Here is an 18,271-nt window from a genome sequence, read left to right on the forward strand (position 1 = left end):
GAGGCCCGAGGGCTGAGAGGCCACAGGAAGCAGAAGCTGAAGAGACAAGGAACGCAAGAAGTGGAGCTGTCTCAGTCTCAAAGGTATGGCCATGACCCAAGGAACACAAGAAGTGGAGCTGCCTCGTCTCAGGAGGTATGGCCATGACCTCAGGGGTTTCAAAAGGTGGAGCCATGGCCTCTGGTGTTTCTAGGGGTGGAGTCTCCACTCAGATTGACTAGGAGAATGGTGTGTCTAAAGCTGAGGGAGCAGAGTTGCTGTCCCAGTGGGCCTGGAAGGTGGAGCTGAAGCCCAGGGCTGAGGGGCTTCCACTAAGAATCCTGAGATTGTGTCTAATACCTAGAGCCTGGAAGGCAGGGCCATTGTGTAAATTGTCTCAGAGAACAGAGGATTATTTTCAAAGCTTTGAGGGCTAATGCAATGTGTTCTGCTGACTTGCCTGGTGCCTGTTATCCCTTCTTTTCTCCCATTTGTAGTGGAAATGTCTAGCTTGTGCCTGCCTGTTCTGCCATTGTACTTTGGAAGCAGATAGCTTATATTTTAGATTTCACAGTTGAAGAGGAATTTTTGGACTTTGGACTTGGAGTTAAGACTTTTGCTATATGATGGGGTGAATATGTTTTACATGTTGCAAGGATGTGATTTTTTGGGGTCCAAAGGGTAGACTGTCATGGATTGAGTTGTGTCCCCCCAAAATATATGTCAACTTGGTAAGGCGATGATTTACAGTATTGTGTGGTTGTCTTCCATTTTGTGATTGTAATTTTATGTTAAAGAGTATTCAGTTGGGATTGTAACACCCTTACCCAGGTCATATCCCTGATCCAATGTAAAGGGAGTTTCCATGGGGTATGGCCTGAACCACCTTTGATCTCTCAAGAGATAAAAAGGAAAGGTAAGTGAACAGAGAGGGCAAACCTCATACCACTAAGAAAGCAGTGCTGGGAGCAGAGCATGTCCTTTGGATCCAAGGTTCCTGCACAGAGAAGCTTGTAGTCCAAGGCAAGATCGATGAGAAGGCAGACGGAGAGAGAAAGCCTTTCCCTGAAGCCGATGCCCTGTATTTGGACTTTTAACCTACTTTACTGTGACAGAATAAACTTCTCTTTGTTAAAGCCATCCACTTGTGGTATTTTTGTTATAGCAGCAGTAGATAACAAAGACATAGGCTGTACTTCAGGACAGATCTTGAAATGTTCCTTTTGATGCTGAATGCAACATCACTTCTATTCAATTTGTCATTCCTGGCATAGTAGATTATTTGATCATCTCATTCAAAATGGCCATTACCTGTCCATTTCAGCTCACTAATGCCTAGGATATGAATATGTATGGATTCCATTTCATTTTCTTTTTAATAATTTTTATTGTGCTTTAAGTGTCCATTTCGTTTTTGACAACTTCCAATTTTTCTAGGTTCATACTTCATATATTCCATGTTATGATTATGAATGGATGTTTGCAGCTGTTTCTTCTCATTTTGAGTTGTACCGCATCAGCAAATGAAAGTCTCAAAAGCTTTACTCCATCCATATCATTAAAGTCCACCCTACTTTGAGGAGGCAGCTCTTCCCCAGTTGTATTTCAAGTGCCTTCGAAGTTGAAGGGCTTATCTTTCAGCACTAAATTAGACAATGTTCCACTACTATTCATAAGGTTTTCACTGGCCAATTTTTTTAGAAGTAGATCACCAGTTCCTTCTTCCTAGTCTGTCTTAGTCTGGAGGCTCTGTTACCAACTGACAATCTGACACAAAGGGTCCTCGTCCTTTCCTGAGTAAGAATACATGTGAAAGACAAACTTTATCTTTAGCAAGCTGTATTTTGCTTGAGTCAAGCAAAAGGAGTCAGGGGGGATCTAAGCCTCTCCAAAGGACTAACTCAAAAAGGGAGGCAAGGCTAGGTCTTATCTGGGTTCAGTGGAGACATCAGAGTAATGAATATTTAGTGGGCTTCTTTCAGGGGGCGGGCACTTCTCAGAATGGTGGCGTTTGTTAATTAGGTTGCGTGCGTATCTGGAATCTAAGATGGAACCTGCTGATATTAAAGATGGATTCCTCTCGGCAGCCCTTGGCATCACTTATTATGGGATATAGCACAAGTGCACTTGATCTTTGGCACTATATCACCATCTTCAGAGGGTAAGGAAGGTCAAACAGCAGTCACACTCTGCCCTTCTGTGCATACGGAGCATGCGAAGGAGGAGGGGACTAGAAAGACACTAAGAAGGAGACAGTAACCCAGTCCTATCTCATGTAGACAGGGTGGGCTCCTGTTTACCCAACTTCTAGATGGTAATCTTTTTAAAAGCTCTTTTGTTCCACCAGCACAGTTAACCCTATCTGTCTCACGATAGGGTGTGGTTACTGTTTACCCAGCTTCTAGATGATAATCTTTTAAAGGCTCTTTTTTTCAGCCTCCTTGGAAACTCTTTGGGGCAGTTCTACCCTGTCCTATAGGATGGCTATGAGTCAGAATCTACAGCACCTGGTTTGGTTTTTTTTTTTTTGTTCAGCCATGGGCATAGTTAACGCTATCTGTCTCAGCTCCTCTGAAACCTGTCCACCACGGATGACCCTGTTGGTATTTAAAATACTGGAGGCATAGCTTTCAGCATCACAGCAGCACACAAGCCACCACAGTATGACAAACTGACAAACAAGTGGTAGAGCACTCTGTTAGCCATTTATAATTGTACTTTTAGTGTAGTGGCTTCTAAGTTTTTGAGGATAAAGCCCCATTTTAAAGAAAAATCATTTTTGCAGATTTCCACATGATAATAGTAAAACGTTTAAGATTTGGTGAGCAGACACACAAGGACAAGAGACCAGCAGAAATTTAGTGATATTTCTGTGCAAGGGCTGGGGCTCACTACCGTCTAGTCCTATCCAAGGATTGGGGCAGGGGTTTCCCCTCTGTATGTCAAGAACGTTTCTCAGGGGTGCTTGGGAGTGGTGGCCATTGAAAAGGAGGTTTTCTGCACTGGGAAGGTTGGATGGGTTCAGTAAAGTCTCTGGGCACCCACTGGATGCTAGTGACGAATGGGGAAAAGAGTAGGGAGTAATGGAAGGCCTGCCTGTCCCTACAGTAATCAGCCATGCTTTGTTACTCATTCCCTATTCTCTACTAGCTGGCCTGGGTCTTGGCCTCTGGTCTAGGTCACATACCCTGTACTCTCCAGCCCTGGACCCCCTCGTCTAGTAACCCTAGGGACACACATGGGAGTGGGATTGTCCCTCTCTTATTCTCATCTACTGTTAAGGGATAAACTCTAATCCCAGCTTTCCTAGGGCCTTCCCTTTTGATTCTTAAGGCCAGAACTATTTCATTTTCTCTGTATTTTTTGTTAAACAAACCCTAATTCTCTTACTTGCTATGGGAGAGGGTAAGACCCATAATGAATTGGTCCTAATTCTGGCTCCTCCACTGTATGACACTGGTCAAACCACTTTATACCTTAGTGCCTTAATTTCCTCATCTGTAAAATGAGGAGACAAAATTACCTAAATCACGAGGTTGCTGGGCATTTAAATGAGATAATGCATGCAGTGTACCTAGCATAATGCAGTGCTGACACACGAGGAAATTTAAAAGACTAAGCAGGCACACTAAACCAAAGATACAAAAGTCTGTTATTTTTACGGAGTCTAAAACCAAAACTTATTAGAGCTCTTTATCTCAGACTGACCTCAAAAATAGAATGTAAATCTTCAATCCACTTTAAACATTCATCAAAATTATTACCACTGCTCTCAAATTCCCACTTCTATTTTTGCCACCAGATGACCTCTGACATGAGGTTACAACATGATGTCACAATTTACCTCCTGCTCCAACTTTGCGAGAATTTCCTGAGCTGGGTCTTGAGGTCCCTCACTTTTTGCATCTGAGTGTCTCTGGGGAGGACTCTGGAAGGATTCTTGATCTGATCTCTCTGAACACTTGGGGGTAGAGGTACCATGCATTTTACTCTTGGTTTTATTTCCTTTGAATAAGTATGAATAATGATATTAATGAATGACTTCAAAGACTTTTCTCCTCCTTTGTATTTTTAGGGACATGTTTCTGGTTTGGTATCTATCACAGGGTAGTTAGGTTTTCTGTTCTGTGACAATTAAGGTTAATAATACAGAAAAATTAGGAGTGATTATTTGCATTTCAAAATTTGTCTATATCTGCCAGCCAGGTGAATGCACTCACCTCCACCCACAGGTGCCCTGATTTATCACTTGGTTATCCTCTCCCCGGGGAGCAGGACCAGGTATATAATTCATGAAGCCCAGCGCAAAATGAAAACTTGGAGCCCCTTTTTTCAAAAATCAAGAATTTCGAGATGGCTACAGCAGAGCATTAAACCAAGGATGGATCTTTCTAAGCATAAGCTCCTTCAAGAGAAGAGCCCTGTGAACCTGTGCAAGTTGCTGGCCCATGAAGCAAGCCCTGACAGGGAGGCAGTGGTGGTTAAGAACACAAGCTTTAGAATCCTGCAGGCTTGTATGGGTATACTACATTTTTGCTTATCCATTTATTCATTGATAGACATTGAGATTATTTGCACTTTTTGGCATTATGAATAGTGTTGCTATGAACATTTGTGTACCAGTTTTTACGTGAACATACATTTTTGATTCTCTTTGTAGTGAATCCTAGGATTGGAATTGCTGGGTTGTATGGTAACTCTAGGCTTGCCTTTGTGAGGAACTGCAAAACTGTTTTCCATACTGGCTGCACTTTTTTTTTTTTTCTTTGATACCAAAATCAGGAACATCCTGGAATTTATTAAATCATATAAGAAGAAAGCACAGATATAAGGATATTATTGTGTGGAAACAATGCTTTTACTCTGATTTGATTTCACAACCAATTTCCAATACAGTGCTGGAATGAGCATGTCAGAGGTCATTCTACTTCTTTAATATTTTATTATGTTTTAAGTAAAAGTTTACACAGCAAATTTGGTTCCCATTAAACAATTTCTACACAAATTCTTCCATGACATTGGTTACATTTTTCATAATGTGTCAGCATTCTCGTTATTTCCATTCTATTTGATCTGTTTCCATTAATCTAGCTTCCCTGTCTCTCCTTGCCTTCTCTTCTTTGCTTTTGGGTAAATGTTGACCATTTGGTGTCTTACAGTTGATTGTTTAAGGGAGTACGTTACTCATGGGTCCAGCTGCACCATTTGACATTCTCACCAGGAATGGATGAGTGCTACAATTTCTCTACATCACTGCCAACACTCATCATCTTCCTTTTTTTAAATAGTCATCCCAGTAGGTGTGAAGTGGTATCTCATTGTAGTTTTGATTTGCATTTCTCTAATAACTAATAATGTTGAGTATCTTTTTGTGTGCTTATTGGTCATTTGTATATCTTCTTTGAAGAAGTGTTTTTCAAGTCCTTTGCCCAGTATTAAATTGTGTTGTCTTTTTTACTGCTGAGTTGTAACAGCTTTTAAATATATTCTGGTTGCTAGACTCTTATCAGATATATGATTTGCAGATATTTTCTCTCATTTTTTTTTTCTTTTTAATTGTGCTTTAGGTGAAAGTTCACAGAGCAAATCAGTTTCTCATTAAACAATTGATACACAAATTGTTTTGTGATGTTGGCTGCCAACCCTGGATGTGTTAACATTCTCCTCTTCTCTACTCCGGGTTCCCCATTTCCATTCATCCAATTTTCCTGTATCTTCCTGCCTTCTTGTAAAGACAAGCTTTTGGGCTGGTGTGCCCATTTTAGTCCTGTATCTTCCTGCCTTCTTGTAAAGACAAAGCTTTTGGGCTAGTGTGCCCATTTAGTCTCATATACATGGTTGAACTACAAAGCATGTTCCTCATGTGTTATTCTTTGTTTTATACCAAAAAACCAAAACACATTGCTGTTGAGTGGATTCCAACTCATAGCGACCCCATGGCAGTTAACCACTACTCCACCAGGGTTTCTGTTTGCTTGTTTTATAAAAAAAAAAAAAAAAAAAAGACTGTCTAATCTTTGGGTGAAGGATAAACTTCAGGAGTAACTCCAGTACTGAGTTAAAAGGGTGTCCAGGGGCACACTCTCGGGATTTCTCTGGTCTCTGTCAGACAAGTAAGTCTGGTCTTTTTTTTTTTTTTTGTGAATCTGAATTTTGTTGTACATTTTTCTCCCACTTTGTCTGGGACCCTCTATTTTGATCCCTGTCAGAGCAGTCAGTGTATTTTCTCTCATTCTGTGGATTGTCTTTTCACTTTCTTGATGGTGTCCTTTGAAGCATAAATGTTTTTTATTTTGATGAATTCAATTTATCTATTTTTTCTTTTGTTGCTTGTGCTTTTGGTGTCATATATAAGAAATTATTGCCTAATCCGATGTCATCAAGATTTAGTTCTTACATTTAGATTTCCGGTTAATTTTTGTATATGGTATGTATGAAGTTTTTGTTGTTGTTCAGTGCCTTCATAGCAACCCCATGTGACAGTAGAACCACTCCACAGGATTTTCTAGGCTATAATGTTTATGGGAGAGCCCTGGTGGCACAGTGGTTAAGAGCTCGGCTGCTAACCAAAAGGCTAGCGGTTCAAATCCACCAGCCGCTCCCTGAAAGTCCTATACAGCAGTTCTACTCTGTCTTATAGGGTTGCTATGAGTCAGGATAAACTCAAAAGCAACGGGTTTGCTTTTTGGTTTTTGGAATCTTTATGGGAGTAGATCGCCAGTTCTTTTTCCCAAACTGTCGACTTTGATTAGCAGCCAAGTGCTTAAGGATTTTGTACCACCAGGGCTCCTTACGATATGAGACACAGAGCATATAATTTTAATTCCCACTAAGCTTCTTAATAATCGTGTGACCCTAGGTAAATTCTTAATCTTCTCTAAGTCTCATTTTCCTAATTTGCAAAGTGAATCACAAATAGTATCTAAACCATAAGGTTATAGTAAAGATAGAGAAAATGCAGCCAAAGAACTGCTCAATAAACGTCGTAGCTATTATTGTTACAATATGAACAACTAAATGAATGAACAACTAAATGAATGATTTCATAGTGGAGGTGCTAGAAAGATGGGCTGCGTTTCTGAGAGAGTAGCTTGGATGGGAGTGGGGAGACTTGCTTCATCTACCAGGGCAGCAATCCCAGATCGTGCTCTCACCTGATGGCTAGCTCCATGATCACCTCTGTGGTTGTTGTTAGTTGCCGAGGAGTCTATTGAAACTCACGGCGATCTCATGTGTTACAGAGTAGAACTGCTCCGTAGATTTTTTTTTCCCATAGAGTTTTTTTTTTTTTTTTTCGTAATCTTAACGGACGCAAATCGCAAAATCACCACATCGCTTGGTGGCTTTGAACCATTAACCTTCATGTTAAAAGTGGAGGGCAAATCGTTTGCGCCACCTAGGGACTACGATCATCTTTCAAAAAATAACCAAACCTGTTGCCAGTCGATTCTGACTCACAGCGACCCTATAGGACAGAGTAGAACCGCCCCATAGTGCTTCCAAGGAGTGGCTGGTGGATTTGAACCGCTAACCTTTTGGTTAGCAATGGAGCTCTTAATCACAGTGCCACCAGGGCTCCATGATCATCTTTAAATTGGTAAAATCTCGAATTCCAAGGCCCCATCCCAAATCTACTGAAAGAAGCTTCCTGAGGGCAGCGCCCCAGAGCCTGCATTTTTATCAACTCCAGAGGCATTGGCGTAGTGGTTAAGTGCAACAGCTGCTAACCAGAAGGTCACCAGTTCAAATCCACCAGGCGCTCCTTGGAAGCTCCATGGGGCAGTTCTACCCTGTCGTATGGGGTCGCTATGAGTCGGAATCTACTCGACGGCAACGGTTTTTGTTTTTTCTCCAGAGGCATACTTAAATCCCCAGCTCGCGGTAGTGGTGAGGGTGAGGGTGAGGGCGGTCGCGCCTGCAGCACCGCCTCCAGCCAGCGGAGGGCACCCGAGGGACTGGGGCGGTCACGGCGGCTGCGTGGATCCCTCCCCACGCCGGCTGCCGCCCTACTCCGCCCCGCCTGCCGCCTTACTCCGCCCCGCCTGGCTCAGGTGACAGCTCTGAGGACCGAAGAGGCGGCGCGCTGGGTGAGGCCAACGTCGCTAGGCTGTGCAGGCGAGTCGCGGTGAGGGGGCCCGGGGCAAGGGTAGGGGCGGAACTCTTGGGCCTTGCGCGTCGGGGAGACCGGAAGGTACGCTGAGGATCGTGCTCCGGGCGCGCGAGGCTGGGCATGGCGGCCGGGCCTGGGTTGCTCAGCGGGCCTCAGTCCCCCAACCCGGGGCAGGTGCCTCCAGCCCGGCCCGGCTAAGAGCTTCCGCGGTGCTCACAGAAGGAGGGGGAAGGTCCAGGTCCTGCTTCTTCGGGGCGCCCCAGGCCAGCCCGCACCTCTCCCCCACCCCGCACAGCGCCCTCTGTGAGCCGAGCGCTGGGGCTGATAGCGAGGTCGGGCCCGCCCCGCCTGGTGAGTGAGCCACGCAAACGAGGACAGCACGCCGGGAGGCGAGCGCTGACCCCAGAGCTGCAGTCCGCAGCTGTGACCTGGAAGAATAAGTAGGATTTTCCCAGGCTGGAGGGAGGGCGGGGAAGGGACTTCCTTCACTGGCGTAGCGGTTTCCAGTTTGCTAAAATGAATATTAAATTTGAATTATCTCTTGACTGGAGATGCCTGGATTTATTCTCGTTTCTGGTTTACAGATGAAGAAACTGAGTGGTTCGAATTCAGATTTAGTTATATATTAACTGTGTGACCTTGGACCAGAAAGAGACCTCAACTGTCATTTTTCTCATCTGTGTAATGGAGATAGTAATAAGACTTGCTTTGTGTGGTTGTAGGAGGGTAACATGAGTTAATGCATTTAAGAGGCTTAGCACGGTGCCTGACACAGGGTAAGAGCTCAGTAAGTGTTTTCCTTCTTACTGTAGTTGTGACCACTGAGCATACTCCTTGCTTCTAGTGGGATGTGGCAGAGCAGTGACTGAGCTCTGTGCTTCTGGTCCCCCATTCCAGCACATAGCATTTCACTCTTAACTCAGTTATAATTTTTTCTAGTGGTTAAGTGCTATGGCTGCTAACCCAAGGGTCGGCAGTTTGAATCCGCCAGGCGCTCCCTGGAAACTCTATGGGGCAGTTCTACTCTGTCCTGTAGGGTCGCCATGAGCCAGAATCGACTCTACGGCACTGGGTTTTTAATGCAGAACAATACTGGTTGTTGAGAACAATACACAGATGCAAAAGATTTGGTCATTGCCTTTAAAGAGCAGAGAGGAAATGCAAGTTCACAAACTAATGCTAGGTGGGATGTGACAGTGTCATAGGAAAGTTACAGTAAAAAAGTTTGGCTGGATTTTTAAGAAAGACATGGTTGTTGTTAGGTGCCATCAAGTTGGTTCTGACTCATAGCAACCCTATGTACAACAGAATGAAACTACTTTGTCCTGTGCCATCCATACAGTCGTTGCTATGTTTGAGCCCATTGTTGCGGCTACTGTGTCAGTCCATCTTGTTGAGGGTCTTTCTCTTTTTTGCTGACCCTCTACTTTACCAAGCATGATGTCCTTCTCCAGGGACTGATCCCTTCTGATAACATGTCCATAGTACACTAGATGAAATCTCACTGTTCTCCCTTCTAAGGAGCATCAGGGCTGTACTTCTTTCAAGACAGATTTATTTGTTCTTCTGGCAGTCCATAGTATATTCAATATTCTTAGCCAGCACTATAATTCAAATGCATCATTTCTTCTTCAGTCTTCCTTATTCATTGTCCAGCTTTTGCATGCGTAGGAGGCAACTGAAAATACTAGGGGTTGGGTCAGATACACTTTAGTCCTCAAGGTGACATCTTTGCTTTTTAACACTTTAAAGAGGTCTTTTGCAGCGGAGTTGCCCAAAGAAATATGTCATTTGATTTTTTGACTGCTGCTTCCATGGGCGTTGATTATGGATCCAAGCAAAATGAAATCCTTGACAACTTCAGTCTTTTCTCAGTTTATCATAATGTTATTTATTGGTCTAGTTATGAGGATTTTTGTTCTTTATGTTGAGGTATAATCCATACTGAAGGCTGTAGTCTTTGACCTTCATCAGTAAGTGCTTCAAGTCCTCTTCACTTTCAGCAAGCAAGGTTGTGTCATCTGCATATCATAGGTTGTTAATGAGTCTTAATCCAGTACTGATGCTGCATTCTTCTTCATATAGTCCAGTTTCTCAGATTATTTGCTCAGCATACAGATTGAATAAGTATGGTGGAAGGATACAAGCCTGACACACACCTTTCCTGATTTTAAACTACCCAGTGTCCCCTTGTTCTGCTCGAATGTCTGCCTCTTGGCCTATATACAAGTCCTGCATGAGCACAATTAAGTGTTCTGGAATTCCCATTCTTTGCAATGTTATCCATAATTTGTTATGATCCACACAGTCTAATGCCTTTGCATAGTCAATAAAACACAGGTAAACATCTTTCAGCAATGATATTCATCATTTCACATCCTCTTCTGAACCCAGCTTGAGTATCTGGCAGTTCCCTGTTGATGTACTACTGCAACAGTTTTTTAAATTGTCTTCAGCAAAATTGAACTTGGGTGTGATATTAATGATATTGTTTGATAATTTCTGCATTTTTGGACCACCTTTATTTGGAATGGGCACATATATGAATCTCTTCCAGTCAGTTGGCTAGATAGCTGTCTTCCAAATTTCTTGTCATAGACGAGTGAGCACTTGCAGGGTTGCATCCATTTGTTGAAACATCTCAATTGGTGTTCCTTTAATTCCTGGAAATTTGTTTTTTGCCAGTGCCTTTACTGCAGCTTGGACTTCTTCCTTCAATATCGTCAGTTCTTGATCATATGCTACCTCCGGAAATAGTTGAACGTCAGCTGATTCTTTTTGGTATAGTGACTGTGTATTATTACCATCTACTTTCAGTGTTTCCTGTGTTGTTCAGTATTTTGCCCACAGAGTGCTTCATTATTGCAACTTGAAGCATGAAGTTTTTCCTTCAGTTCTTTCAGCTTGAGAAATGCCGAGCTTGTTCTTCCCTTTTGGTTTTCTAACTCCAGGTCTTTGCACATTTCATTATACTTTACTTTGTCTTCTTGAGCCACCCTTTGAAATCTTCTGGTCAGCTTTTTTACTTCGTCTTCTCTTCCTTTTGCTTTAGCTAGTGTACGTTCGAGTTTCAGAGTCTCTTCTGACTTCCCTTTTGGTCTTTTCTTTCTTTCTTGTCTTTTTAATGACCTTTTGTTTTCTTCATGTATAATATCCTTGTGTTATCCCATAACTCATCTGGTTTTTGATCATTAGTGTTCTTTGCGTCACATCTGTTCCTGAGATGGTCTCTATAAATTCAGGTGGGATATACTCAAGGTCACACTTTGGCTCTTGTAGATTTGTTTTAATTTTCTTCAGCTTCTACTTGAACTTGCGTATGAGCAATTGATAGTCTGCTCCACAGTTGACCCCTGGCCTTGTTCTAACTGATGATATAGAACTTCTCCATCGTCTCTTTCCACAGATGTAGTCGATTTGATTCCTGTGTATTCCATCTGGTGAGGTCTGTGTGCACAGTTGCAGTTTATGTTGTTGAGAAAAGGTACTTGCAAGGAGTAGGCCGCTGGTCTTGCAAAATTCTGTCATGTGATCTCCAACATGGTTCTGTCACCAAGGCCCTATTTTCCAACTACTGATCCTTCTTTTTTTCCAACTTTCTCGTTCCAGTCGCCAGTAATTATCAGTGCATCTTGATTGCATGTTTGATCAATTTCAGACTACAGAAGTTGGTAAAAATCTTCAATTCCTTCATCTTTGGCATTAGTGGTTGGTGTATGAATTTGAATAATAGTTGTATTAACTGGTCTTTCTTGTAGGCATATGGATATTATCCTGTTACTGACAGCATTGTACTTCAGAATAGATCTTGACATGCTCTTTTTTTAACAATGAATGCGACACCATTCCTCTTCAGTTTGTCATTCCCGGCATAGCTGACCGTATGATTGTCTGATTCAAAATGGCTAATACCATCTATTTCAACTCATCAATGCCTACATATCGATCTTTAAGTGTTCCATTTAATTTTTGATAACTTCCAATTTTTCTTGATTCATACTTCGAATATTCCACTTCCAGCTGGAAAATGGTATGTAGAAGAAGGGCTTTGGAGGTGGGCCTTGAAAGCTAGGTGGATGCAATCAGGTAAAAGGAAATGCAAATCATCCTCCTGAATTAAGGGATTGGTACTTGGTGGGGGTTGGTCATGAGGAGTTGAAGGGAAACACTGCTTGGAGCAGAAATTTTCAACCCTGACTGCATATAGGAATCACCTGGAGAGCTTGGAAAACTATTGATGCCTAAGGCCAACTCCACAGATTCTGATTTGATTGGTCTGGGGAGAGACCTGAGTTTTAGGATTTTTTAATGTTCTATTTTACTTTTGCTGAAAATATGCAACAAAAACAGGCTCCCATTCAACAGTGTCCTCACAAACTGTTCAGTGACATTGGTTACATTCTTTACATTGTGTCATTGTTCTCATTATTTCCATTCTAGATGTTCCCTTCCCATTACCCTAGTCTCACTGTCCCCCAACCTTCTGATCTATGCTTTAGTGTAACTGTTGTCCATTTGGTCTCGTACAGATAACTTTTTTAAAAAGTGCACTATTCAAACATGACATTTCTTTACTTTTTGAGCTGATCTGCTATTTAGTTAAATGGTAACTTCAGGGAAGAGTTTCGGTTCAAGGTTTAAAGAGTATCTCAGGGCAGCAGTCTCAGGGATTCTTCCAGCCTCAGTGGGTTCAGTAAGTCTGGATTCTTTTGAGAATTTGAAATTCTGTTCTGCATTTTTCTCTTTCTATCAGGATCCATCTATTTGAACCCTCATCAGAACAATCAGTAGTGGTAGCCAGCACCATCCAGCTCCCCTGGTTTCAAGGCTGTGATTCATGGAGACAGTTATTCCTGCAGTCCGTTTCCTTCTCTGATTCTTGGGTTTCTTTCTTTCTCTTTTGCTCAAGATAAATAGAGACCAACAGTTGTATCTTAGATGTTTGCTCATAAACTTCCAAGACTGCAGACACTACTCACTGAACTAGGATGTGGAACATAAACTTTATGAACTATATTATGTCAGTTGAGTGAATTGTCAGTATTGAGATTTTTAATAGATGCTCTTCAGGAGATTTTGTGTGCAAATAGAGGTGCAAATCGAGAATACTGGATGCAAGCGGAGAACACTAACGTAAAACCAAAAAACTTTATAAATTCATCTCTCATTCCATTTGTAAATGTTTTAATAGGAAGAAACAAAAAGCTTAATCACATTATCATCATGTACTATTACGTGGTAAAATTGTTTTTAAGATTAAATAACATGAGAGGACCTAATACAGTACATAGTAGGTATTCAGTAAATGTAAATTGATTCTGAATCTCATTATCTTATTTGGGAGTCACACGTCTGAGAGTCTGCTTTTAAAATTATGATCTCATACAACACTTTTGCATATAATTTCAGGTCAGAGTAGAACTGTCCCATAGAGTTTCCAGGGACCACCTGTTGAATTCAAACTGCCAACCTTTTGGTTAGCAACTGTAGCTCTTAACCACACTACGCCACCAGGGATTCTGGGTCTTTCATAGGACTCTCTATAACCTATCTGTGGACCACCTCCCTAAGAAGATGTTTGTCATGGGGCATGGTGCCCTGTCCTCTCATATAACCTTAGTGTTCTCCTACGCATCTCCTGTGGCCGAGGGCAGTTGGATAAGAAGGCCTCTGTCATTGCTGGGGGCATACAGATGCCCATTTAACCACATGGCTGTGCTTAGTTAAGCTGTTTTAGGAGAGTAGTATGCAGCTATAGATTAGAATTGAGTGTGTGTTGGAATGTGTTCCACTTAAATGGTGATATTTGGAATTCAGAACTTAAATTTGGAGGAAGTCCTAATACCTCTTCTGTGTTTCTTTTCTGAGATGGCAGATCTGCGTAGTGTATCTAGTATGAGTCCCACATCTCCATCTCTTATCCAACTTCAGCAGTTTCAGCTCCACTGACTGGAGAATAAATAGGATTTGCATGAATTCTTATAACGTGAAAAACCATGTCCTAACTTTCCAGTTTTGTACACACCAATTTTTTAAATTTTAGTTGAGAGAGCATATTTGCAAATGTAATCATAGTCCAGTATTTTAACTGACAATGGTAATTTTTTTTTATTAAAGTGGTTTTCATAGATTCTCATTGCATGTTTTTTCATATTTATTCTCTAAAATTGTGCTGCATCGTACAGTCACTGCAATTAAAAAAAAACGTTGATTTGCACTTCTGTTTTAGTATATTTTCATTCTTAGTGTTATCTGAAATATTGGTAAATCTGAAAATGAAAGGTTTCTTAGATTTGACAAAATCTGGGATTGTGTTAAAAAATTAATGTTATTTTGCTGCGTGCTCAGTTATCTAGCTATCTTATGTAGTATCTGTTCCTGAAACATCCCCTAGAACAAAGTGTTCTCAACCAGGGGCAATTTTGCTTCCCAAGGGACATTTGGCAATGTGTGGAGACATTTTTGATTGCCACAACTGAGGGCAGGTGCTATTAACATCTAGTGGGTAGAGGGGCCAGGGATGCTGCTAAACATCCTACAATGTGCAGGACAGTCCCCTACAACAAAGAATTATTTGGCCCAAAATGTCAATAGTGCAGAGATTGAGAAACCCTGTTGTAGAGATGTCTGTGAATTTAAAACATTCATTTATTTTTAAGAAGTGTATCAATGACCCCAATTGTGAAGAAGGTACTTTGCCAGGTTCTGTGGAGAAATCAAAGTAGTTGTGATTTGTCCTTTTTCAAAAATAATTTAAAATAATTGCTTTTTTTCCCCCCAAATCAGTCATAAAATACCTAATTGATCAAAGCTAACAATTAGAACTACCACAAACGTATTTTTTGATAAAAGCCATGCTATTTTTTTTTTTTTTTTTGAGGGCTAGTGGGTTGCTAGATAATATGCCTGTCACTTTTAGTTGAGTAAAAAAGTGAGTACATTAATTAATCCTTTGCAGTTATTTGTGAGGAACTTTTTTTTTTAAGTGCCACTGAAGTTTTCCCAACCCTGTACCTCTTCTAATCTCAACTGATTTGAATGATTGTCTTCAGTTCCTCAGAAAATTAAATGTCGTCAGAGGACCGAGAAGCTCAGGAGGATGAATTGCTGGCCTTGGCGAGTATTTATGATGGAGATGAATTTAGAAAAGCAGAGTCTGTGCAAGGCGGAGAAACCAGGATCTATTTGGATTTGCCACAAAATTTCAAGATATTTGTGAACGGTTAGTCATGATACTTTCTTGAACAGATTTTTTCCCCCCTAAATAAAGATTATTCTCTATTTCTTAGAGTATACCCTAAACTATTCATCATCTTGTGTTTATAGACATTAGCAATAGCTGATAGTATTACAGATGTAATGCATATTTCTGTCTTAGTTGAAAATTGGAACTTAATCCTTGAAATCACTTTTTGACCCCTGAATTAGGGTATTATCCTGCTTTTTCCTTACATTATAATCTTCCCCTAACTAGGAATTTATCAGCCATGAGTCACTGGCTGTCAAATAGGGATAATCAAAGAGTAGATGAGATGTATGTGAAAACACTTGGAAAACTTTTAAGTACCATGGTGGTGGTTTTCCTATTTGGTTTCCAGAATCACTTCAGCTGCTGTTCACATGTGACACATGTTTTACTCTGTGACCTCTGCTTCAGACAAAAACAAAACCGCTGCCTTTGATACACACATTCACAGAAGGCCTTGATACATGTTTTCTCAAAATGTTCTTACTCTAAAGCCATTGAGTAAAGAATGTAAATGTGATAATTTAAGCAAAACTTTGTAAGAGCGTTGTGTGTTGTATCATGCCCTCAAATCTGAGATCATTGTGTTGGCATAAGTTTTCTCATGGGTGGTTGGCACATGCTGATCTAAGTAGGTCATGATTGTTTGACAAAGTAAACATCCTTTTCTCTGGATGTGTCTTTAATGGTCTACTATAAAACAACAACATTAGTATTAGGAATTGTACTCAGAAGTATGTAAGAATAAGCTGTGTATCGTCATTATACACTTCGTGGTGCTTAGTTGATTTTTCAAGGGGTTACAAGATTTTTCTTTTTTAAGGTGATGACTGCAAAGTTAAAATTAAGGAATAGAGAGTGCCTTGGGGAGAATTTTTATCCTTTCAACTGTAGCTTTTTTTTTCTTGAGCACTGCTTAATAGTAGTGGACACTCAAGTGCTGACCAACTGATCCTGTCTAATCTTTGTTTTTCGTTCAGGCAATTCAAATGAGTGTCTCCAGAATAGTGGCTTTGAATATACCATTTGCTTTCTGCCTCCACTTGTGCTGAACTTTGAACTGCCAGCAGATTATCCATCCTCCTCCCCACCTTCATTCACACTTAGTGGCAAATGGCTGTCACCAACTCAGGTTAGACTCGAAACTTTGTTTCTCCTATCCATTTTTAGGAACCTTACAAAAATCATCGTTAGTGGAAAACTACCTTTGATGATCTTGAATTCAGTGCATGAACAAATGGCTTTGATTTTGTAATTTTTTTCCCTTGCATTCATGAATCCTAATGCTAATGAATTGAAAATACTTTGGTGTTTTGGAATGGAATGACAGTAATTAAAGCTATTAATCATTATGGTTTTCAGTAGGAATAATTTTTAATCAAGTACATTGTTTCTATTTTCCTGTTTTAATCTGTGTTGTAATGAAGACTATAAGGCCTTCCTCATTTTCCTCAGATTTTGGTGTTCCTTGTTTTCCCTCATTTTCTTATTCATTCCTTAAATGAACAGATTTAATTGTAATTAGAAGGGCTGTAAATTAAGCTAATGCAGTTATAACAAACAAATTTCCTAAGTAAACATAATAAATCATTTTATTTTTAAAGACCTGTGTATTAATAACGAATCATTGTGGACTGGGCTCACGTAGATCTAAATGCACAGAAATGGAAATGTGTCCAGTTCCTGTGGACAATCTGATGAAGGCCAGAGACAGGATATTACAAGCCTTCATTTCCTCCGGGTTATATATCCTTTTCTAGTAACAACCTCAACTCTGGATTGAAACATAAGTATGACTTGAAGCTAATATAAAGTATTCTGGGGTAGATAATAGATCAATAGCAGCTACTTTTCTAGAAGTCATGATGAAGATTGATAGACTGATGTATATTAAGACAAAAGCTGTCAAAGTTGCTGACCCGAAGGAACAGCCTGTCAGTTTTTCCTTTTTGATCATGGAGTTTTCATTCCCCTACTCACCAGTCTAATCTTTTAGAGGAGAGTGCCTTTGCATGGAACTAATGGTTTAATAACAAAATCAGACTTTAAAAATGACAATACATGTAGAATAAAAAGAAGCATTACTTTATATTCTCGTATCTGTGCCAGAAGTGATCCAAGAGAGGATAGTGGATTATTTGCCCAAGAATATCAAGGCTGTTTGACATTTAGATCACTGAGAGTCGACTGAATTATTTAGATATTTGTAGCCACATTTCCCCAGAGAACTCTTGATGCTTTATACTCATCCACGTATGCACGTGTGCGTGCGTGCGTGCACACACACATGCACACACACACAAAGATGAATTAACTCAGTATGTGGTTGCAGTTTCAGATTCTAGCCAAATAGCATTTGCTTAATTTTGGCTTTTGGTGGGGGGAGAAGAGCTGTTTATTATTCTATGTTTTACAGCTAATATTATAGTAGGATTCTTTATCAAATTTTTGTGCATTTAATTGACATTTCAATTGGTCTGTGTCCCTTGGTTCAGTTTTTGCTTGTTGCTGGGCCCTGATTCATTGACATGAATCACAGCTGTTGATAGTGAAGTTGACACATGGACCTGCCATTCACTGAATTGAAGTGGGTGGGTAGAGGGAGGTGGGTTTAGTCTTCTAATATTTTCCATTATCATCCCTGCCCCTCCCCATGCACATATACACAGTCTGTTTCTCTCTTGAGCTCTTCTCTCTCTGTCTTTTCCCTCACGTGCATGTGTATCTCTTTTGAGAAGGGGTTGGAGAAGAAGTAAAGATGGAAGAGAATGGTTTCTTCATTGGACTTTGTGGTTAACACAACACTCAGAGCTTTCCTTTTAGTACTTATTACATTTCACAGATTTCAGCAGAGTTTCTCAAAAACAAGGTTATCTTATAGGCATATTCATGCAAGTATGAAAAAGGCTAGTTGTCTAACCTTGAATATTTCCTTA

The 18,271-nt window shown here is 40.7% G+C and overlaps 1 protein-coding gene across 4 annotated transcripts in view; it reads left to right on the top strand.

The window, feature by feature from the left end:
* Nucleotides 1-7,988: 7,988 nt before the first annotated feature.
* The window catches only part of RNF14 (ring finger protein 14), a 32,090-nt gene continuing 21,807 nt past the window's right edge, over nucleotides 7,989-18,271 (top strand). The window contains exons 1-3 of one of the 4 annotated variants that reach the window (XM_003404571.4): nucleotides 7,989-8,094; nucleotides 15,142-15,311; nucleotides 16,316-16,467. In XM_003404571.4, the coding sequence (XP_003404619.1) occupies nucleotides 15,158-15,311; nucleotides 16,316-16,467 (306 nt within the window). In that variant the 5' untranslated portion in view covers nucleotides 7,989-8,094; nucleotides 15,142-15,157. Of the gene's footprint in view, nucleotides 8,105-8,181; nucleotides 8,441-15,141; nucleotides 15,312-16,315; nucleotides 16,468-18,271 lie in introns of those variants that run through there. The other 3 variants (XM_010591409.3, XM_023550122.2, XM_010591412.3) reach the window with 3 other exon arrangements.

The sequence above is a fragment of the Loxodonta africana genome, chromosome 2 (genome assembly GCF_030014295.1).
Source record: "Loxodonta africana isolate mLoxAfr1 chromosome 2, mLoxAfr1.hap2, whole genome shotgun sequence".
Taxonomy (NCBI): domain Eukaryota; kingdom Metazoa; phylum Chordata; class Mammalia; order Proboscidea; family Elephantidae; genus Loxodonta; species Loxodonta africana.